The 23465-nt window shown below is 47.3% G+C and overlaps 1 protein-coding gene across 1 annotated transcript; it reads left to right on the forward strand.

Moving 5' to 3' along the window:
• The first annotated feature begins 223 nt into the window (after positions 1 to 223).
• Positions 224 to 9452, forward strand: BRAT1 (BRCA1 associated ATM activator 1). Its single transcript, XM_005228979.4, has 13 exons — positions 224 to 451; positions 758 to 912; positions 1693 to 1840; positions 2758 to 3130; positions 3224 to 3343; positions 4496 to 4587; positions 4843 to 4961; positions 5455 to 5641; positions 6025 to 6098; positions 6651 to 6753; positions 7030 to 7128; positions 8090 to 8268; positions 8478 to 9452. The coding sequence occupies exons 1-13, from the start codon at positions 277 to 279 to the stop codon at positions 9207 to 9209; spliced, it is 2556 nt and encodes an 851-aa protein (XP_005229036.3). The 5' UTR covers positions 224 to 276; the 3' UTR covers positions 9210 to 9452.
• The last annotated feature ends 14013 nt before the right edge of the window (positions 9453 to 23465 follow it).

A 23465-nucleotide genomic window follows, 5' to 3' on the forward strand; every position in this document is an offset into this window, starting at 1 on the left:
GCGGCTGCCACCAAGCGGCCCGACGGGTGGGCAGCCCCTGGGAGGGCCGGCCTCGCTCCGCCACCGCGCCCACAGCTTCTGCCCGGCAGCGCAGAGACAGCCCCGGCAGGGCACGGCCCCTCACGGGCGCTGCCCCCAGAGCAGCCGCGAAACGCCCCGCACCCGCCAGCGCCCCTGCGCCCTTTGACCTGTCCCCTTGGCCACGCCCCCAGCTTTGCGACACTCGCTTTGCGGCCGAGCCCGGCAGCGGGCCGCCCCGGTAGGGGCGCAGTGGTCATGTCGCTGCAGCCGGTCATGGAGTGGAGTTGCCGCTGCCCCTTGGCCATGACCCGCGAGTGCTCCCGGCTGCTGCCGCGCGTCTGCGCCGCCCTGGCCGACCCCCGGCAGCCCGGCTCCGACGACACCAGCCTGGAGAAGCTGCTCGACTGGTTCCGGGAGCTGAAGGCGTTAGGTGAGTGCCCGCGGCCTGCAGGCGCCCCCCCCTCCCCGCCCTGGCCGCTGATGGCCGGCAGGACCTTGGCAGGGGGGGCGGCACCCCGCGGGAAGCCTCCCTCAGGTGCTGTGTCCTCGGTGACCCCTGAAAACCTGTTCGGTACCTGAGGCCTGTACCTGGGCTTGGGCTTCGGTTGATCCCCGGTTCGCCCTTGGCGGTTGTGAGGGGTTACGCTCAGCTCAGGCAAGGCCCTCAGAGAGGGCAGAAGGCCTGGCAGTGACCCTCTGTTTTCTGGCCTCTTCTCGGGCGACACCCGCTCGCTAGATCCCACCATGCAGCTGTTGCAGGACAACCCCTGCCTGACAGAGTTCATCACCTCGGTACTGGCACTGCCAGAGCCCAGCCCGAGCATCCTCTCCTTTACCCTGCGCTTGGCTGGGATACTTGCCTCTTCTGAAACCTGCTTCCAACACCTGCAGGTGAGTCGGCTACCCAGGTACCTGCTGCCAGGTGTCTGTTTCCCCCTTCTGTACGGGGGACACCTGAAAGTGTACGTATTCTGCTTATAAAACTTAACGGCATATATCAAACTATGCAGCAGATGGTGATACAATAATGAGGACTTACAATCGTACCATTGTTTTTCATTTTCTCATGTAAAGATGCTGTCTTCTTGCTTCTGTCTTGCCACAGTAGCACTATGAATGCTAATAGGTAGTGCTGCTCATTTTCAGCTCAAAATGGGATAACACTCTCTCACAGTAGGCATTGCAAAATATTGTAGCCCTGGACAGATCCTGTAGATTTAAACTGCACTAACATATGTAGTTTTCCTTCCATAGTAGGTTGATGGGAAACACCTGATTCCTGCAAAAACGCTGGAGCTTTTTAAAGCCCTGTTTTCTGCAATAGAATACATTTACAATACAAAACTCAAAACCCAAAAGGCTTCCTTCAGGAAAGAGATGCAGACAACTGCATAAAGCAGGCTTAATAGGACTGATACATACCTAAGTTGTCCCTAGCACCGTAAAAACAAGCAATTTTAATTTGAACATTTCTGTTGCCTAGTTCATGAAAGAAACGTATGTTGAGTTTAAGCATGGGATTCTGAAAATTTTCTATTTTAGTGATACTTTTAGCAAGAGAAGGTTTTACTACAGTATTGATACGCTTGACTTGGATGACAGAGCAGCCTCTCTAGTCCCCTTGAGCCCCTTTGCTTACTGTTTCCTCTGTGTGTTCTCCTCTGGCCTCAGCAGGAGAATCTGTTGCTCAGGCTCTTTGGCAGGAATGGGCCTCTGAGCAGCGCAGCGTGGGAAGATGCATCTGTGCGTAGTGGTTGGGTGGAGGGTGTGCGCAGCATGATGGATCACCACCCTGCCCTCCACTTCCTCTGCAATGGTGGTGAGTACTTCTCGGGCTGGTAACTCCCCAAATCCTCTGTGTCTTTTCCAGTCTGTTGCTGAGATATCAGGTGAGAGAGATGGGAGTTTTCATTTATTTAAGATAAAAATAAGTAATTTGTCAAAAATACTGAAGTCATTGAAAGATGGTGGGGTTTTTCTTAAATTAGTTGTGCATTTAGGTTTTTTTAATTATTTTTTTCCCCAAACACTGAAGATGGTGCCCTTTTTAGAGGGGAAAGAGGCACGTCTTACAAATCACATGATAAAAGTGTTCTGAAAAACAGAAAAGCCTTCTGTATTCTTATTTGTAACTCTTACTAAAAGGTACATTTCAGTATGATTTTTGTGTAGAAAGACTAACACGGGGCTCGTGTGTCTCTTAATACTTGCACACATTTGCAGTCCCATTGTTGTTATGCAGTAATCTGAGTTCTGCTGTTAACACCAACTTTAGATCCCATGTACAGAGCGGCCTAAAAGACTGGATTGGTATTAACACGCAGCATGTGCTGTTGTCCATGCAACGGAAGAGTAGCGCTGCTGCTGTTCATGTCTTTCCTACTGGTTGTGTCTGGAGATGGTACAGGCTCCTTCCGTAAACACACAGCGAGTGTGCTGTCAACTCTCCCAAAATTACTAATGTTATTTTGAAGTCCTCTTCGTGAGTTATTAAACCACCTGGAGATCTGAAAACAATTTTACTTTCTTCTTTTGTTTGCTTGTGTTGTTAAGAACTGGCTGACTTCGAAATGCTGTAGAGACTACAAAATAAACTATAAAAATCCCCACCAACACCATTTAAAGCTGTGTGGTACTTGAATTAGAGTAATAAATGGTTGGAGTGCAACAAGGCTCCACGTGACGATAGGAAGGTGGTTGTTTTTCCCTCCAGTGACTTGTTTTGTTTTCACACAGGAGGCATAGATGTGATCTTCACTCTGCAAGGGGATCCCAGCCTGTTTGTGGCTTCAGCTGCCAGTCAGCTTCTGGTGGACATGCTCGCCCTCTCTGTAGAGCCTGAAACGGCTACACCTCTCAGTACAAAGGACTGTGACTGGCCAGCATGTGCCCGAATGATTATAAAGCGTATAGAAGATTCTCTTCAGTCCAGCTCTGCCTCTCACATCGAGCAGTCATTAAAACTGTTAACTACTTTGTTTGGCAGATGTACTGCTCCGTGGACTGTAGCGCTTTGGTTAGGCATGGCAGAGAAAATAGAATCCCTTTTAACAGAAGAGACTGTTCAAGCACAGCACATGCTGGCGAATCTTTTGCTTAACGTGGCATGGTAAAGACCTTCTGGGACCTTGGATCCAGTGATGAGATATACCTGTTTTCCACCATCTAATAAGACGCATGACTTAAACTGCTTTCTTCTCAGGTCCCCTTTGTTTTGTGACACCGAAGGCAGTTTTTGGGCGTTAGTGACTTCTGCTCTGGAGCGCTTAACCCCAGTACAAGTGGGCCCTTTGGCAGTGGGACTTCTGAAGCTCTACAAATGGTAGGACTTACTGCAATGAAATTTCTGCACTCTACAAATGTTTCTGTGCTAGTATCTCTGGTGTCTTTCCAAGAACTGTTTGTTCCTGTGCATTTTCCACTACGTTCCTTAATATGTAAGACTGGTTGGCAAGAACCATGACAGTAGCTAACAAACTTCAGACACTGGTAGTAAGAATAATGAAGTTCCACAGAGAAATTAAATGAGCCAATATAATCTTTCATTGTACACACTTGCATCTTACCTTCAGCCAGTCGATTTTAGGAAGAAATAGCATATTCCTTTAATTTTATACTGCTGAGGTTGGCTAAGATTTTTTTTTTTGACTGCGTGTCAAATTCCGTAACCTCTGTTAAGTTTTCTCTGTCACAAACCCACTGACTAGTGTAAGAACTTTCACTGCTGTCCAACAGAAGCGTGCATCTGGAGACCGTCAGCAGTTGTGGAAGAACTTAGGTTAGAAGGAACCTATAGAAGTGATCTAATTCAACCTCTTTCTGAGTGCAGGGCTAACTTCAAAGATAGATCAAGTTGCTCAGGGCCTTCACCATTCAGGTTGCAGATATCCCCAAGAAGTTGCAGATACCCCCAAGGAGGAGGATTCCACAGCTTCTCTGGGCAACCTGTTCCAGTGCTTAACCAGTTCCATTTCACTATGAAAAGTGTTTTCTGTATATCCAGTTGGAATCTACCCTATTGCAATGTAAGATTGTCTTGTGCCTCTCTGAGAAGTCTGCCTGCATCTTCTCCATAACCTCCCTTAAGGTAGTGGAAAATCATCAAGAAATAATCAGATGAATACAGCACATACAGATACAGGTTTACAGGATAAGTAACACCTGTGTCTTAAGACATAAGGTTTTGTTGAAAAGAAATGCCTCTCCCTAAACCCCCTTCTTACACAGAATCCTGTTCTCATTTACATAGCTTGATAAGGCTGGTTCTAAATTCCACAGCCATTTCTTCTCTGCTGTCAGTTAGCCAGGGAAGCTTCAAAGATGACTTGAATCAAAGATGACAATGAATACTTTCATTGCTGGCTTGTTTAAGAGCCTGCGTGAAAAACATTATTCTGCTCAGCATTTGGGGGCAGATGTTTGGGAAGGAGTTAAAGTGTTCTTGTTTTGGTAACTGCCTGTTTCCTCCTTGAAGCCCCCAAGATGTGAAGATTCAGGCACTGACTGTTCTACTTCAGCCAATGGACTGTATTTTGAGAGCAGCCTCCCAGCCTCTGGAATATGCAGGTACAGTTGTGATAGAAAAATTAGAGGTTAGTCTGCCTGCCAGTGCTTTTAAGCGTCTGGTGCAGACAAAACTGGAGGAGGAAGAGTAGAAGTCAAGGACAGCAGCAGTGTTTGCAGTGAAGTACAGCACCCTACTAACAGTTGCATTTGTGGGGATATTCATACTACACCACTTAAATGTCTTGATTAACTTTAAAAATCACAGCCCTTTGTATGCACTAACAACCCAAACTCTTCCCTCCTTTGCTCCTCTAGGTCTGCTGGATGAGTCTGTTAGTGATCCCATCGCTGTTGAAAGTCTTCTGTCCTCCAAGTCAACTTGTGCTACTGTCCTGTGTCAGACCCTCGCTCATCTGGAGGAGCTGCTGTCTCTGGTAATGCTGAGAGAAGGAAAAAAAGCCAGGGATCAAATCGGTCCTTGAAACACAGTGTTAAAATTTGTTACAAACTTTTGCAGTACAGCTTAACAGAATGTGGAGAGACCTTGACAGTGAGAGCTTAGACTCCAAATAGGAAAACAGAGGAATACTGAGGCTTGTAAAGAGGGAGTGCACTTAATTTTAAGTCCGTCTTCACGAGCTTTGTTACCATACGTTACTTCTACTGCAATTACTGATCCAGTGAAAAAACATAAATTGAACTGCTTTCCCAAGCAGTGAGAAGAATCTCATATTCCATCTGTGCAGGGGTTTTGGGGAGAGGGGAATATAATTTTTTTGTAGTTATTAGCATTTTGATACCTTAAGAACACACTAGAAATTACAATTTTTGCTGCCTCCTGACTAAAAACTCCTGCTCTGTATACACACTTGAGACTTTAGCTGCAAACTTTTTTCTTATTTTTTTCCCTTTCTCCCCTCCCATTAGATTTGTTTGCCAGTGGATTTACCCTGTACATCTTTGCTACACTCTCTCATGACAATATTACAATTCTGTAATGGCTTCCTGAGACCAGCTTCCCCTCTGGGAAGCACGATAAGCCGAATCTTGATCAATTGCTTCAGAGTACAGAGGTCAGCTCTTGATGTCCTAGCAGCACTCTCTGAGCAAAGAAGTGAGTTAATCTTCGCACTTTATTTTTTTTTTAAATTCTAAAAATACTTGACTATTCTGTAGTCACGGAATTTTTTGTTCCTCTTCACCGATTGTTCAGAACGAAGACTACCATTTCCATTTCTGAAACTTGCTCATTTTTCCAATTCTTCCTACTGTCTTGGCTAGCCTTAATTTCTGTTGATGAGCTAGGGCAGGTAATACTGTGATTAAAAAGGTTTTAGTGGTTGTGAGAAATGGGATGGTTTTCCTTTACTCTGAAGACTGTACAAAACCAAACCCAGTTTTACCATCCTATGTCTTTCTGTATTTCAGTAGTTGAATTGTGATTCAGCTGCTGCTTCTCTCAGTATTGTTCATTCAGTTTTGTTTTCCACATTTCAGGCTGTGACATGCTCATCGAAAATCTATTTGATGTCCTTCTGGCATACCTGGAGAGTCCGAACACCAGCCCTACTGTGAGTATAGAACTAAGGAGACATCAAAGTCTACCAGCTTGCCCCAGTGGGACGTAGTTCTGAGAAACTGCCTGACTATAATTGTTTCTTAGCACAGTTTCTATTAGGATATGTAGGAGAGTTGTCTTGATTCTGGGTGGCTTGCAGGAAATTGCTAAAATGCTAATGAGCGAGTAACTGAGCAATACATCAAGTGTTCTTGAAAAGACAGGAGCTGTCCCATCTGAGAGTATCGCAAACATACTCAACATGGCCTTGAAGTATTGAATTCTTTGCGGTAAAGGGATATGTTTTATTGCTTTGTTTTGTTCAAATGACACTGACAAATGCAAATCAAAAGTTATATATAAATCAAAAGGCATTTTCCAGGTGTTTGTTAGGAATGTTATATAAGCAGCAGCTATTTGTAGCTTGCTTCTTAGTAGAGAAGCATATGCATTTGTTTAAATTGAGAATTTCTCTGTAAGATTGAGACTAAACCAAATTGTATTTAGCATAAAGGCAACAATGTGGCCTCTTGTAGTAAAGTAAATCTGCTTGATGTTGCTTCAGGTTCTAAAGAAAACATTTCAAGCTACATCCAAGTGGTTGGTGCGCTTGCAGGAGCTGTCCTGCTCCAACAGTCAGCAGCAACAAACTGAGAAGATTTTGGAAGGTAAGAAAGCTGTTCGAGTTGAGACAAACAGCAGCATATATGAAGTCTGCTCTTGTCTGCCTTTCCTGCTCAAAGCACTTAGTATTCATTTGTTTGCAATTATGGTGAATTTGGGTTTAGCTGCCCAAATAGTGCTTTGAAGAACCCTGTGAGAAACACACAGCAGCAGCAAAAGGGATTGGGTCAGCTGAAGTTACGTGGAAGTTGTGCAACGATTGCTGCACTAAGGCATGTGGCTTCTCATGTCCGTTCACATTTGTCGCTTGGCTTTTACAGATGTGTTTCTGGTGCTGCAGAAGCGTTTGTGCAGTCCTTGCTGGGAAGTAAGAGATTCTTCTCTGGAGTTCCTCACTGTCCTGATTAAACACTTGAGAGGTAGGTGCATAGATGTAACGGTTCAGATAGGAGTATTTATTTAACGTTATGAAAGGCTGGTGAGGCATCTGACCTGTAACTGGAAGGCTATGAAAAGAAGGAAGTGTCAAGACTTTTACTCTTAGATCACAATCAAAATCTGACAAAAAGATCAGTAAGCCTATCCTATTTTTCTGTTGAGCTCAGATCGCTGTGCCCACCTTAATGGCAGTTTTGGTGAGTTAAACTGAGAGGTGTTGAGACTTGTATGTCAAGTCAGGTGACAGTGCTTAATGGCAGATAATACTTCCCCTTTTTTCAGTTTGCTCTGCAGTAGAATCTGTTTGGTTTCACTCCTCAGGCTGGGGGCTGGGATTTAGGAGGCTAAAAAGCCTAGATCTGCTTTGCGTGCTTCGGATTAGTTACTGATTTTCCACTTCGCTGGTAGCTCAGGCTTTGCAGCAGGTAGCACTAAGGCAATGTTAGTTCTCCTACAGTAGCTCTGCGATGTTGGAAGAGAGGGCGGGTTGTTGTCGACTGCTGTTGTCCCCAGGTCACAAAGGAAGTATCCAGCAGACTCAGCTGCATTAGCAGTTTATCCTGCAGCCCCTCTCAGTGCTGCGCTTGCATTCTTATTTTTTGCCATATGCCTTGACAACAAGAAGGGAAGACTATGCCTCTGCTTGCCCAGAGAAAGTTTTTTCTTGCTGCTATAACAACCGTAAATGGATTTTTCCAAGTTCCAGTATCTAGCAGGGCTTGACTGAAAGTCACCAAGCTGCTGGAAAATGGGGAACCTGACACAGAGTATCTGTGCTCTTATGAGCAGATGCCTGGACTCTGTAGTGGCTCAGCTCACTGGCAGCTGTCCCTGCAGTCAGTGCACATCCTCGTATGACGCAAAGAACTGTTTGCATTGGAAACAGCTTCAAGCTCTGAGAGAATAAAAACTTGCTTCTCTGGATTGCTGTCTTGTATGCAGACCAGGATGAGTTCAGGCAGTCTCTCCTGTCTTCGGAGGTGCCCAGACTTACAGAAAGTCTCCTTGAGGATCCAGAAAGCTATGTGCGAGCAAGTGCTGTCACTGCTGTGGGACACTTGGCCTTCATTACTTACTTCGCTCCGGAGTCACCTGCTGAAGGGAATCAGTATAATAAAGAGGTATGACAACTTTATGTAGCCCACTGCAGGATCAGGCAGAACTACACATCAAGTGTACTGCTGTACTAATAACTTTCTTCACAAGTTATCTGCAGCCTCAGGCAGGCAGATTTTGCAGCCAGTAATGAGCGGACTAGGTTTTTTTTTAGTTCTGCTGTTGTTTCTTTGCACATTCCTCCCCTCATTGTGCTTTCTCTTTTTACATTTAGAACACTGTAGCAAAGCTTCAAGAAATTTTGTCAACGGATCCAGAGGGCTTTCCTAGGAGGGCTGTGATCAGCATCTTCACCAAGTGGCTGAGACAAGGCTGCACAGGTCAGCTGGAAGATACAGAGCAGTTTGTCTCTAGAGTAGTCCAAACGGTGGAGCATGACTTAGACTGGGAGGTCAGACTTGGTGGCTTGGAACTGGTTCAAGTTTTCTGTACTCAGACAATTTGCCAGCTTAGCCTTCCTAAATGCCCATATGCTCCTGTCTCATCTGCAGTCACTAGTTCCATTCATCAGAACGAGTCGCTGCAGATATTTTGCCGAGCAAAACTGTTCAGCTTTTTGTTTCGGTCTTTGTGTGACTGCGACAAACCAGTAGGTCAGAGAGCCTGCAATATACTGCTTGGCTTAAGTAACAGTTTCTATCCGATTAGTACCCTGCAGGATTCACAAGGGACTGAAGAGTCACCTGTAGAACATGGCATTGCCTGGTTAGAGAGGACACTAAAGCAGGGTTCTCTGGCCCAGAACTTCCCCACAGATGGTGGTAATGGGGTGGATTTTCAAGATCCAGAGAGCATGATGCTAGCTTTGGGTACAATAGACTTCATAGAGCTATGTTATGAGCTAAGTAAAAGTAGTGACTATGTGGAGAAAAGCCCCGAGTCCCTCTTGCAGGACATCCTCGCTACTGCGGGGGCCGTAGAGGAGAATGAAGCTGACTGTTACTGAAGCCATCTTTTACTCTGAGGGAGCAGTGCTTAAGCAGTTTTCTTCTGGAGAGATTTTTGCTACCAGTCATAAGTCTTTCTTGAGAGAGGATAAAAAAAATCTACGCTTAACAGAGAAAAGGATGGTTCTGTTAGCTGTTAAATGGGTTAGAAAATTTTGGTTTAATACTGATAATTTTTTTGTTAAAAAGTGTAGTCTCCAATAAACTTCCTGGTTTTCTAAATAAACACATTAAGAAATGCATTTGTTCTTTTTTTAAGTCCTTTGACTTTTAAGAAAGCACCAAACCATCCCTACATAAGGAAACATTTTTAAAAAGCAAAACAGTGACTGAAAGCAAGTTGTTGCATGCTCCTTTTAGAGCTAGAGTAGCTAAAACTAAAGAAAACTGGTATTAAAGGACACTTGTTTTGACCTTGTCCATATCTCCATCATAAAACCTGAGTTCTCGGGTTCCCTGTTGCATTTTGAGGTCTAGAGGAGAAGGTGGCATTGAAGGAGTCAAAACCTGATCATCCTTAACATTACAACCTGTCTTCTATAGATAACATACTTGTTTGATCTCAGTAGTGACACTAAAAAGCTGACTTTGTTTTTAATTGAAGCCAAAAGCAAGTCCCTTTTGTTGAATTTTTCAACAGCTTCAATTCTCCATTCCTAAAGGAAGGACTAGGATAGCTTCTAACTAGTAAGAGAAACTGACACCTGCAGCTTTTCCGTGATCCAATAGATCTGTGCTTAGCTTGGGTAAACAATGAGAAAACAGCAGCTATAGTGCGAATGGCAACACTGCTTTCTGAGAATACAATTTTTTTAGAAACTCGAGGAATACTGTAGCTTGCAACTTACTCAAATGTCTTGTCACATGCTAAGAAGCTTTCTGAAACCTAGGAGGGAAAAAAACCACCCAAAACCTACCTTTATCAGTAGGTCAAACCACACTGTATTCCTTTCCAGCACTGAGGTGTTAACGGAGTATCCTTTATCCTCGTGCAGCCTACATAGGGGCAGGAGCACCACCCTCATTTTAGGCTAATGGAGGCTATAGTATCTAACACAGTGGGAGAACTACTGTCTGCTCCTTCAATATTATCCCTGCAGCAGTACAATGGGGTGGGATGTAGTTTGAATATCTTACTGCTGAGGTTGAAGATGTGCTCTATACCTTTTAATGAAGTCAGCGCGCTTACCTATCCCTCTGTGCACAGCTTTATGTATGACAGAGCCCCTGGGTGTTGCACCAGCAGCTGTTATTCGGAGAAAGTAGCTCTGCTTCTGATACACAGTTCTACCTGGGTAGAGCAGGGTCCACACCTGGCAAAAGACAGAAGATATTAGAAATCAGGCCCTTTCCTGCCGCTGCATTTTTCTCAGATATTGAAAGGGTTAGTGAGAGAGAAGGGCTTTGCTTTTAAAGTGTGCATTGTTCATGGAGTTTTAGTAGTTCTGTCTGGTGGAGGGATTATAGTTCCAAAACTAGCACTGTGTGTTAACAATAGGTCAGATATATTCCAGGAAAGGAGACAGCCAGTTGCTGAGTAAACATGTGCCTCCTGATCAGCGCTAGAATTCTTGCGATTTCAGAGTTGTGCAGTTTAGGAGACGCCAAGGAATTAATCAAATACCAGCAAATTGAAAAAGTGACTTGTTACAGAAGGGAAACTCACTGCTTATTACCAAGGTCTCTCGACTCCCAGACCTATTAATTTTTAATGCATTTTTTTTTCTTTTTAAACTACTGGGGTGATGGTGACATTGTTAAGTTTATACCATTTGCCTAATTGCAGTCCGAAGTCTTGTTTATACACAGGATGCTTGTACACTAAAACCCAAAGGTACAACAAGCTGGGAGAGCTCCTTATCTTTAGAAAGGGAGCTAAGTCCTTTCATCTTTCATTAAAAACAGGTACCCGCCTCCAGCAATTAGGTGACTCAGTGCTGATTCTGTACTTCTCTCTTCTGAGCTCTCTGCATTGCCTTACTTTGTTTTCTCTGCTGCTCTACTTACAGTAGAGTCTTATTAACACCAAGATGCTTGCACTGACATCCCACACTTGATAATTGGGAGAAACATGAAAGGTCATGAATATCTGAGCAGTGTGAGGAACAAATGCCAGGTACTAGAGATGTTAAGAGAGATGAAAGCAAACTAAAGAGATGAAAGCAAGCTAAAAACCCTGCGATACTTTCTACAGAGGATGATGACAGTGGGATTTGTGAGCTGAAAGTTTAGCTACCAAATTTGTAAACACTCACCAGCAGCTACTAATGTGAATCATCTATCATGCTGGGATACCCTCTCTAGGATGCCCATCTTTGCACACTTGAGAACTCTCACAAGTGCTGCCCCACTTACTTACACTGCGAACTTCTTTGCAACCCATTTCTTGCCTACCAGTTTGTATCTCCACAAGATGCTTATCCCTGCCACACAGCTTTCTGCCATGTGATGAATTTACACCACGTGATGAATTTACACCATGTGATATGTCTTGCCAAGGAGCTGTGGTCTTGGTGCACCTAGGGGGAAGGATTAACGCTTGAGGAGACAGTCCTGAGAAGCAGTCTAGTTACCCCCACGTACATCTGGAGCATTCATTTCAACAAGCGCTATTGCTCCTTACCACTTTGCAACGTGACAGCAGTGGTCCCTCCCTGAACTACACACCCAGCTCGCTCCTGTAACGCACAGAGGACTCCAAGGATGCGGCTCTCTGGCTGCTGTTATGGGCACAGAGAAAGTCTGAAGCTGCCTTTTTGGGATGGATTTCTTGGAAATAGTTCTTCCATGCCATCAGCGCTGTAGCTGTGTCCACTTCTGCAGGTGAGAGTTTTTCCACACACACCCCAGCTGATTTCAGCTGCAGCCAGACATGGGCCTTGCTAAACGCAAGAGTCACTGGCACACAGGACTGTCATTTACTTTAACATGGTTGTGGAGAGCAGGAGCGGCAATACAAGTGGTATCAATGCAGAACATCACTTTAGAAAAATTTGTCTCTCTGATAGCTGGTACTGTGAAAGAAGAAGGTTACAAAGCTCGTTTTGGCTCTTCATGTGCACAGGGGCAACGTAAGTCCTGTTGCCTGATCTGTACCAGGTATGAAATTCCTGGAGTTGCTTTCAACAAAGCTCTGAAGAAAGGATTTATCCTGTAACTGCTCGGACTCAGACACGGGGCAATCGGCATCTTTGGCTCAGCCCAACACCAGCAACTGCCTTATAAAAGCTGCCAAAAGAACAGCTGTTAATTCTCTGTTTTAATACACTGGACATTAAAAATCCAAAGAGTATTCTTTGTCTAATTATACTAATTGCACAACTTAGTCAAAAATGGGCCACAAATGTCTAAGACTGTTGGTTTAGCTTAGATATATGTGATCTGTGATTACAAATCAACTTGCACACACCTTTGCAATTTCTTTTGTCCTCCTCTAATAAAATTTGCTCTACCTTTCAATACATACTCATCAAGGTTTCTAAAAACCACAGTGTGTTAAAGAGAAAACTCGTCAACCAGCTTCACTGCAGAAGTTCTCAGCAATTTACAATGGAAAAACAGATCAGTGGCAGCACCTCTGTAGTCTGTGTCATTTCCCTTCAGAGCAGCGGGTTTTGTCCCCTGCTGACAAATAAAGCACCACTTTAACCCTGCCAGACCTCAGCTCGCGTCAGACGCACTTCTCCACAGACAGGACAGATCTTGTCTCTAGCCCGGCACGCCAGCACACAGGGAAGTGGAAGGGCTTGCTTTCAAAGAAGCTGTGTGTCTGCCTGAACAAGGTGGAACAAAGCTGGTGATGCACAGCATTTTGAGTACCTGCAAACACACATCATGGGTACACGTAACACATCCTCAGATGGAAGGGGAAACAAGTAGTCCACATCAAAAGTCCTTGCAATGCTACAGGTGCAATTACACAACTGTTCCAGTTAAAGCAAAAAGAAATTAAAACCAGCATTTCTATCTGTAATATCAATGTCAAGTCTCTGCTTAGAGCACAGCAGCTTAATGTGCTTATTTACTGTAAACATGTAACAGCTGCGAGGGCGCCTTTCCCATGGCTGCCTCCCAAAGCAACCCACCCAAACCAAGCTTGTTCGGCAGTTGCAGGGTTGTTAAACTCAGTGCAAGGGCAGGAAGCTGCTGCCTGGGACAGAGGTGCCCCCGCCCCTCTGGGGGACACAGCCCAATGAGACCAGATCAGGTGTAAAGTAAAATTACAGCCTGAACCAGCTCCTGTAGGGCGTTAGGGCTCGAACCATGGCAGGGCAGCCCCTCTCCAGGGCGAGACAGGTGGGGATTGCCCTTAATCGCTAGATACACCTTCAGATCTTCACTTCTCCCATTTCATTATCTCTTGGTCCTCATGTTTCCCATCTCCATTGACCCCATGTTCCCTGAGCTTTCAGGCTGGGTCAGTTGAAGGGGGCAGGGGGCTCGGCTCGCACTGCTGTCTGTAGGGACATCCAGGTTTGCCTGGCTGGTGTGTGTCCCCCACCACCGCGCCCAGAGCTTTGGCCTCAGACCAGCTCCTGGGCTGAGCTGTGACCAGCAGGAAGGAGCGGCAGAACCAGGTCTGGCAGATGGCGAAGCCAGGCTGTCCCTCTTGAAACACGGCCTAGTCCACCCAAGCCAGTTCCAAAATAAACCCTTATTAAGCCGCATTAGCCATCGGACCTGAAATAATTCTGATTTAACCCTTGTATAGGCTGGGCAGGAGCACAGGTGAGCCCTGGAGCCCATTGCCCTCAAAACCAAACACCTTTGATGGGACTGATCTCATGATTACAACGTTCCTTATGTGCCAACATCCAAAAAGCTGCAGTTAAAATACAAATGGCAATGGTTGCTAAGTGACAGCATCTGCACAGGCTTGTCACAGCCAGGGGACCAACAGCCACAGCTGCACAGCAATCCTGTCTTGTCCATGTAGCTGACGATAAAAACACTTTTCCTTACTGTCTAATAACCTTAACTTTGACCTGTCAGAATATTTTATGCTTTAGGTTCTGACAAAAAGGCTCGCAAAAACAAAGCTACAGCCTCCACTGAAACCACTAGAAGTGAGTTTGATTAAAGGTATCTATAATATCGCTTGCTCTTTAAACATATTTTCTTCCCAGTGAAGTCGTGTATAAACAACAACACAGCTTTCTCGGCTAAACAGTCCATTTCTGAAAAACAGGCGGTAGTTTCCGTAAGGGTCGTTTGAAAAAACAAAAATCAACAAAACTTCCCCTGTCAGCTTCTACAGTGAACCAGCGGGCTGTGTTCAACACCAGAGATATCGAGGAAAGACGTTCACTTTTTCAGAGCTGCAAACAACATACATCCTTATAAATACAGTATCTTTAATATTACATAAAGCGATGGTTGAGTTGTTAAAGAGTCTGGGATCCAGCAAGGCACGAAGGGTCACTTGCTCCGGTGAAAACAGCAATGAGACTGGGTGGGAGGACCGTAACAGGTACTTAAGCATCACTTTGCCTGGGAGGAGCACTGCAAACCCCCAACGCAGAGAGACCCTAATTAGCACAACTGGCAGCTTGATGCATCTGAGGAAGATACATTTTTAAGAAAAGGGGGGGGGGGGGAAAGAGCATTGCAACAGGCTGTATACAATAGCTTGCTCACCCCGTGTGCTCTCACACGCTGCAGAAAAAAATGTTTGATGCCATGCTGGTAGCGGAAACGATGGGACAGATCTGTCAGCGTCCTGCGAGCAGATCAGAAGTGACCAGGAACAGCCACCACCCGGCTGCCAGATAGAGCAAGAAAAGCACAAACAGGCGTGCACAGCTTGGCAGACACACTGGCCGTAGCGTGCTCACAAGAGCTGCACGGGCACATCCAGGCACCCCAACACGAGGGACCAGCTTCGGCTGCTGACGCAGCGCATCGTGGCGTGACACATCCCGCCAGAGTGCCTGTGACCACATTAAGCCGCAGTTCTCAGCGACTACTGAAGCTAATTATGCCCTTTCCTAATGAATTCTTTTTCGGCTCCATCCACAGAAGCCTCGGTTTCCAGTGCCAGGAGTAACAGCCCTGCGCTGGCCGACAGCTCTGACAACACAGGAGTTGCCAGCGCAGTCAAAGCTCATCCACATGGATAAAGCCAGCTTGACTGTTGCCTTTGGTCACTGTCTCCATGTCAGCATCCTAAACACTTCTATTTTTGCACATTGTGCCAGTGTAAAATGTGATTTCCACCCCCCCCCCCTCTATATTTTATCATATTTTTATTATATTGATGCGTGCAGCCCTGCCTGGCACCCAGTTCTGCAGCATCTCAGCCCAAGGAGTATCATGCTGATGACAGTGAACACTGTAGGGCTGGGTGGTCATTTGAACATTTGGTGCTCTCAGAACATTTATTAGCCTTACAGATCCCTTGATTATATAAACACTGCACTTTCCCTAGCTGTTCTTATTCCTCAGATTGCTTGGCCACAGCCGAGAAGACGAGCATGTCTCATACCAGTATTAAACCCCTGTGTCGCTGCTCTCTGAATCCCGCAGCACAGGGTGGATGTTGCCATGCAGACAAAGGTCTGACTTTTCAGCAGCATTAAACAAGCCAGCTCAAAGGTGTAGCACACCGTCTGGCTGGCTGGATGAAAGGCGCATACACTGCATACGCCGCAGTGCTGGCGGGCAGACAGCTCAACCTCACTGTTACTACAGACCGGGCATCACAGAGGAGAGAAAAAAAAGAAAAAAAAAGAAAAGAAAAAAAAAAAAGAAATATCTCCTGTCACCCTAATTCCTGTTGAGAGCTTCTGCCCCACAGGGATCAGCCTTGCTCCCTAGTTTGGGAGCATCTTCTCCACCCTTTATTTATTACAGCAAGATCAAAGATCCATCTCCATGGAAACATCTGAGCTCAAAGAGTTTCTGCACTACGGCTTTACATCCTGCACGTAGGTTTTGGCACTGTTTGTGAAACAGAAGCTTTGAGACGATCAGCATTCAGGTCTGTACAGAAACGGTTTGATTAGTCACAATCGATAACGCAAGCAGCGTGCACACGTGTATAACCGGGGCACGGGCTGCCGCGCAGAGCTGCCGCCACGTTACAGCATCTGCGGTCCACACAGAACCGAGGCATCCCGTGCCCCAGCTCCTACGGCTTCCAGGCTCTTTCCCTCGTGTCCAGAGCAGATGAGGGACACCAACACTTGTGTTCTTCACTAGCTAGCACCCCAGCACTTTGTCCCTGCAGCTGAAGTCTGGTAGGACTTCCAGCAGATGTAGAGACCAGAGGGCAGAGCCACCAGGGCCCCTTACTGCCCGCTCTGCATCCCAAGGGAGCGGCTGCAGAGCTGCCTGGGCTCTCCCGATGCAGACAGCAAGCGGCCCCACACCCAGCCCAGCAGATTTCATCAACTCTGCATTCCAGCCCTTACCCCTGGGCCAGCAGCCGCTGGGGCACTCCAGTGACTTCCCTCCCAGTAGCACTGAGCTCCCATTCCTTCAGCACACTCCTACAACTAATTCCCAAGAAGGGAACGGGGAGGGGGGATAAAAAACTAAGCCAGCCACAGGTTACAATATTTTAGTTCCCTGCACAGCTCACCGCATGGCCACACAAACTGTGGAACTGTTGTACCGGGGGCAGGAGCGCCCAGCCATGGGAAAACCCTTCAAACCGCCACCGCAGCTGCTGCCGACACAAAGTGGATGCGGAGCTGCAGGAAATCCGGATTCAGCTTAAACCTCTTATGAAGAAAAGCCAGGAGAAAAAGGGGTGAAACAGAACTGGCTAACAAGACTCACATTTTCACAGGCACACCCTGAGAAGGGCGAATAGGGAGCACGTGGAGATGCGTTAGCAGAGCTGACAGCACTGACCGAGAGCATCAGCCAGCGCCGGGGGCAGGAGGACACCCCATCTCACAGCGCTGCTAGGGGCAGATCCTGCTCCCAGGGAACTCAGACCCCATCTCGCTACTGTCTGTGGCAGCGGTGAGCCCTGAGCTGCCTGTATGCAGGCAGAATGTGATTTTTTTAATCATATTAAAGAATTTCAGAATAGCAACTGTGCCGACAGCAATCCAGCTGCCAGCGTTTAGCCTTATCCTAGGGCACAGGCAGAATACGCCAGCCATGAATTAATACCGCATAAGCTGCGCCATGCTGAGTTTCATAGCTTAATTATAAGGAGAAAGCAATAATCAAGGGATCTGTAAGGCTAATAAATGTTCTGAGAACACCAAATGTGACACAAGAGCCACAGCCAGTGCGACAGGACATGAATGTACTTAAAAAGCACATTAATCACACACCGTGTATTAATTTGCAGCTGGTTTCCAGTGACAGCACTTGGCCTTTTGCCACCTTCGCAGAATCACTGGGTGCAAGCAGAGCATCACCTAGCCCAGAGCAGCGCAGGCTGTAGGCTACCCATGAGCAAAAAAAAAAAAAAAAAAAAAAAAGCCAAAAAAAGCCAAAAAAAGTGTCAAAAAAGTCACAGCCATGCATCAATCCAACAAGACACAGATATTAGCTCTGACTTAGAACTCTGCAGCTCTGTGACTCTCCATGCCTTACACCTGAGCTGGGTTTAGGGCTCACACCTGTGTCAGCATTTGGAGGTTGCTGGGTCACGCCGGTGCCCACCAGGCTGCACAGTCACCTGGTGAGGACAGCGCAAGGAGAGTATCAGGCCCCTGGCAAATTCTCCAGTCATCTCTGCAGCGAAATACTTGAAAGCACTTCTGTTTCTCTTTGCCTCCAACTATCGCTCCTCTCCATCTCCTATTCCATCTCACTGCAGCTTTTTAATTATGCAGACAGCTCATTGCGGGGCTTCGCCTCTCGTTCACAGCCTTCCGTTCTGCTGTGCGGAGCACATCTTTCTACAGCTCCGAGAAGATCATTGCCCATGTGAAATGTGATGTCTCTGTGTCTCTGTCTTAGGGAAAACTCTGATAAACCTTAAAATGCAGATGCCACCAAGAAGAACCCTTCCACCTGCCCTGTCACACACTGATCCCCGGATTCCTGTAGACCAAGATGCAGGATGTGACCCAGCCCTATAGTGGTCACTGATATCGGCAAGATACTCCTTGGGCTGAGATGCTGCAGGGCTGGGTGCCAGGCAGGGCTACACGTATCAAAACTTGAAACGCTCCCAACTATCTACTTCTGCCCAATAAGTCATTGCATCAGAGACAGTTCCCTTACTGCAGACATCTCATCCTTGAGCCCTCTACAAAAGGCAGCACTTTGCAGTTCTCTGCCCAAAGATCTATTGTCAAACCAAAGCATTTAAAAAGAAATAGCTGTCCTTCTTCTCTTACTAATAATCCCAAATTTAACTATGTCCTACTTAACACCTCCTCTGAAACCAGGAAGCGAGATGCTATTTCTGCTGGCCTCAATAGGTGGACCCTGCTGAATCCCAGGGAACACACAGAGCAGATATCAGGCTGGGTTTAAATCCTGGGATGGATTGCTCAGGCAGCAGCCTCATTGCTCCTAAAGCCTAATCAGGAGCCAAGAGGAAGTGAGCACGAAAACAAAACAAACAAAAAATTAAGAAACACTTTGTACATTGCCCAGATCTTCTACATCAGGCCAAATTTGTACACCAAAGTTGCATTCTCTTTGCTGTAAAAATATATATCTGCCCCCTCTTCTGCCTCTGCGACCATATGGGGGCCTGAAATCACGCTTCCTCATGGGAATGAATCATGGAGCATCCACACTGACTTCCTACAGAGAGACTTCAAACATGAAATCAGTGGTAAAAAGGGAAAACGACCCTCCATACGGGCACAGCTTGGGATAAAACAAATTTTCCTTAGACTGGCATGAGACAGATTTGGACCACCAGCTACTGCCTAGCTCTGTGGGCTGACAGCCTCTTCTCCAAAGCCTTTAACACCAGTAAAAAGTCTCACTCTGAATAAACCCCTAGTATTAGAAGCGGCCCAGGACGCACATGGAAGCACGATCTAGGAACTTATTTGCAAATAAATGGCTCCCTTTCATTCCCCCGCAGATGTTCTGCCCAGTGTTTTCATCTTCGCTCCATAGCTGCTCCCTTTCTCCCTCTCTTATCTTTTCCTCCAGCATCAGCTGGTGGCAGCAAACTGGCTTGCTAACCAAAGAAGGGCTGGGCTCGTTTTGTTTCTTAAAGTCTGTGGCACTACAGGAACCCCCGCCGAACACTTGTTTTCATTAATGTTCCTCCCCAAGCCTGCCAACACAGCCTGGACCGTGCCAGGACACAGCAGAGAGGGGCAATTGGGCTGGTCCGGTGTGTTTCCAGATGGAGCACGAGCACCGCTTTAGGGATGCTGATGTCTCCACTCCATCACCTACCAGAAGGTGCCTGCTGCTCTCCTCTCCCACCGCCTCCAGCTGAGGGAGGGAAGCTGTCCACTGCTGCCGATCTGAGCTGCTTCACTTGGATTTCCTTGGGTGAATCCTGGGGAAATTGGAGCACCACCCGCCCACCGCTGTTCACTGATGCCTCCAGGAGGTTCATCCATAGGGCTCTCTGGGGAAGGGTGATGGACAGGGCACAGGGCAGCATCCCAGGGCACGTCCTGGCACGCAGGCGGGGGTGGCCTGGGCAGCGTCCAGGGTGGCAGCTGGGCGAGGGGGGGGGCCTTTCCAGGGCACCAGCACAATACGCGGCATTTTTAGGGTACAAAGAGACAAGGAGCATTTCTAGTCCCTTTCACACCCTCTGTGTACGCAGAGAGCCAAAACAACGGATTTCGGTGAGGAAGCACAAAGCTCCTGCAGTCCTGTCGGATGTGGTTCCTCAGACTCACCTGTTCAAGGTGAAATTCTGCTTTAATAATTCCTCATCCCCTTTAATAATTCCTCTTCAGACCCTCTGCCTACCTGAAACATGCCACCACATCTTCAGCTTGCAGAGGGAGCAAACCTGTCCCCAGACAGGCCCACGCTGCACCCTCCCAGTAACTCCCAGAGGGTAACTCTCAATCTCCACTGCAAACCAGTCAGTCCTGTTTCTCCTCTTCCTTTCCATTGCCATTAATATGTCGCAGATCTCACCTCTTGGTTTCTGTGCCCGTTACTCCCAGCAAATATTGTAGCCACCTCGTTTTCATAGAAGTGGTATCATGAGACTAAATCCTTATATTTTTTTGTGTGTGCATTCCCTAATTCCCCTCCTTTTGCACAGCACAGTCCAAAGATGAGACTAATGTAACTGCATTAGGACCAACAGCAAAGTGGCTGCTCGTAGCTCTGCACTGCTGCCCAAACAGGGGTCAGTGCTTTGTGGCTGACCAGCAGAGAGACACCAAGAGCCCAACACACATGGCTTTCTCCAGACTGCTATAAATACCCAAACTTTAAGAAACTTTGCTCCTGTGCATTTATGCTTTGTGATGGCAGCACAAACTCAAATTAAGTGGCATCTTGGTCCCTTCTACAACACTGCCTCGTGTTTACAAAGGTGCAGAAATAACACCCTGACATTTGAATAGCCAGAACTCCAATAACAGGGGAATATTTTGCACCTGCAGTGAGCAGTTTGCTTTCTGAAAAATAACTGCACTGATATTCAGAGCATAACCCCACCAGGAGCGAGCCCCCGCAAAAACCCTGGTCAAACTGAAAGGGCAAGCAAAGTTGGAAAATGCAACTGGGAGTCAGAAGCAAAATTATTTGCCCCAGTCACACCGCAGGTCAGCAGCAGAACCAAAGAGGCCCCGGCTGCCAGCACAGAGCTCACTCACCATCAGCCTAGGGACACTGACTGATGCTGCCTGGGGGTCACCTACCTCCAGCCAGGCACCCAGCAGCCTCACATCAGCAAACAAACATCAGTGACAAACACAGAGAGGCCCAACACAGGTCTGCACCACCACCCCCCGCCCCCGACAGGCTGGGTCTCAGCAACCCCCTGGCCACCTTGGCTCAGCTTGCTGTTCAAAGGGAACAGCCCGGTACAGCATCACCACAGCTATCCAGGACGGATTTAGAAACTTACACCAAGAGCAGAGTCTTCGTTTCCCAAAGGCCAGGTGGGACCACACAGTCACCTTACCTCCTCAGAGCAGAGACTTCTGCATTGCATCCCACCCCCGCTCTGCTGAACCCAGGAACACGTGCTTGGCTGAAGCCCATCTGGGGAAAGGCATCTTACTTTGATTAGAAAACACTACCATGTGGAAAGACTTTCCCTCTCCCCAGTATTTTGTTCTAGCAGCTAATCAACTTCATTCTTAAAAAGTTAACACCTATTTCCTCATTTCAATGTGTCTGGCTTCAACCTGCAGCTGTGGGCTTGGGCCATGTCTCTTCTCTCTGGCTTAAACAGCTCTTGGGTACCTGCCTGGTTTCCTTGTGGAGCTGTTTATGTATCGCTATACAATTTTCTTCAGCTAAAACAACCACAGTTGCTTAAAATCCAGTCTTAGGCATCACTTTGGGAATGTTTCCGTTCTGCTTCCCCCTGAGGACGTGCTGCTCCATGAAGTTTCCTGCAGTCACCTACCCCAGACACGCGCCTCTATTTTACATCCTTCTACACGGAGGCAATGGATCGTGGCCTCTCTGGGAAACGCAGCTTGGCATAACCAATTGAGTTCAGAAGCAGCATAATGATTGCTGCTGCTCACTGCAGATAAAGGCCGCTTGTGGCAAGCACCACGTCTCTGCTGTGACCAGCTTTAATCACAGCTGAGCTAAAGCGGAGGGCAGCCATCCCGGGGCTCTTCCACTCCCTCCCCAGCCTTAGCCCCTCTGATTCACTCACATCTGCCCTCTCCAACTCCTGGCTGTCTTCTCACCCTATTTTTGACCACCTCCTTCTCCCTTTTCCCCTCCCATCGTACTGATCGTCTCTTCATAAAACCACTAGCCTCCTAAAAAGTCAAAGAGTGACTGTGTGCGTGTTTCCTCATCACTGGCTCTGCCCCTGGTCTCCATCACCCTCACTGTAACCTCCTGCCCAGCTCCTCCTGGGTATGCCCAGGATAAACGCATCGATAAATGCATCATTATGAGTGCATTTAATAGCAACACCAGTCCTGTTTACCTTGCTGGTCAGTCAGTGGTCTGGCCACTAAGCCAAATATTAATTATTAAGTTTAAGTGCAATAGGTTTCTTAGGGGAAAAAAAAGCATTTTGGATCACGCTGTATTGGGACAGTATTTTTGTCTGGTTTTAGCTCAAGGCTTCCTCCAGGCAGGAGCCAGCTCTCTGAGGCTTGTGTGGTTCTGAACATGTTGATGGTGTACTATGAGCAACTTGCAAATAGCTAATTTAAGTTAATTAATGCAAATAAACTCTAATTACAAGCAGCAACCAGTTAAAACTGCACAGAGGGCATCTCTTGCACTTGGGGTAGCAGCCAAAGTGGAGGATGATGCCATTGCAAGGCTTCGGACTCCCTCTTGCCCTCCCCCCACCTGACCCTCAGGAAAGTTTCCCACAAAGGGGCTTCACGAGCAGCCGATGCTTCTGGGATAAGCTGCTGCTTCACCTCTTGGCCCGACGATGACAGCAGCAAATTAGGGCAATTTTTCCCCAGCGATGCTGTCAGTGCCTTAAGAGTGATGCAGGTCTTGGGGGCGGCAGGCTGCGGCACACAGCGAGGGTCTTGTCCTGGTGCTCACTGACCCCACTGCAGGTGGGCATCTGTGGCCACCTTGGCTCCGGCAGGACATTTCTGCCGGCCCTTGCAAGGCACTCAGCTGCGCTGGGTGTGGGGACAGCACGGGGGCTGCCAGGACCACTACAGCTCCTGAGGCTGTAAACTATATATTTTTTCCTAATTTCAGTTTATGTCACTTAGGGACATGCTTGGGTCCCAGCCAGGGTATTCCTGGTTCCTTCCATCTAGGGATGGCAGAACTGAGGGATCAAAGCACTGAAGGGATCAAAACATGAAAGCTGGAATGAATGAAGAGATGAGAAACGGAGATGCACTCCTTTAACATGATTAACCTTTCCGAGAGCAGATAATGTTCCCAAATTAAAGGACATCATGGGACACAGAGACGCATCCAGGTCATGTGGGAGAGATGAATGAAGCATCAAGGCAAATGCAGACGCGGCTCCCATGGAGGAGATGGCATCGGTCGCCGGCATCACAGTATGTAACCAGCGCTGTGGTCCCCAGGCACCCACCCGTCGCGATTGCTGGTGGCGAGCAGAGACGACGGGGCCGGTGGCCGCCGGGTGCTGTCACCTCGCCCAGCCCCGGGCTCGGTCGGCACCGCGCCGCCCCCCGCCGGGTCTGACGGCTCTCGCCGCT

This window comes from Falco peregrinus, chromosome 5 (genome assembly GCF_023634155.1).
Source record: "Falco peregrinus isolate bFalPer1 chromosome 5, bFalPer1.pri, whole genome shotgun sequence".
Taxonomy (NCBI): Eukaryota; Metazoa; Chordata; class Aves; order Falconiformes; family Falconidae; genus Falco; species Falco peregrinus.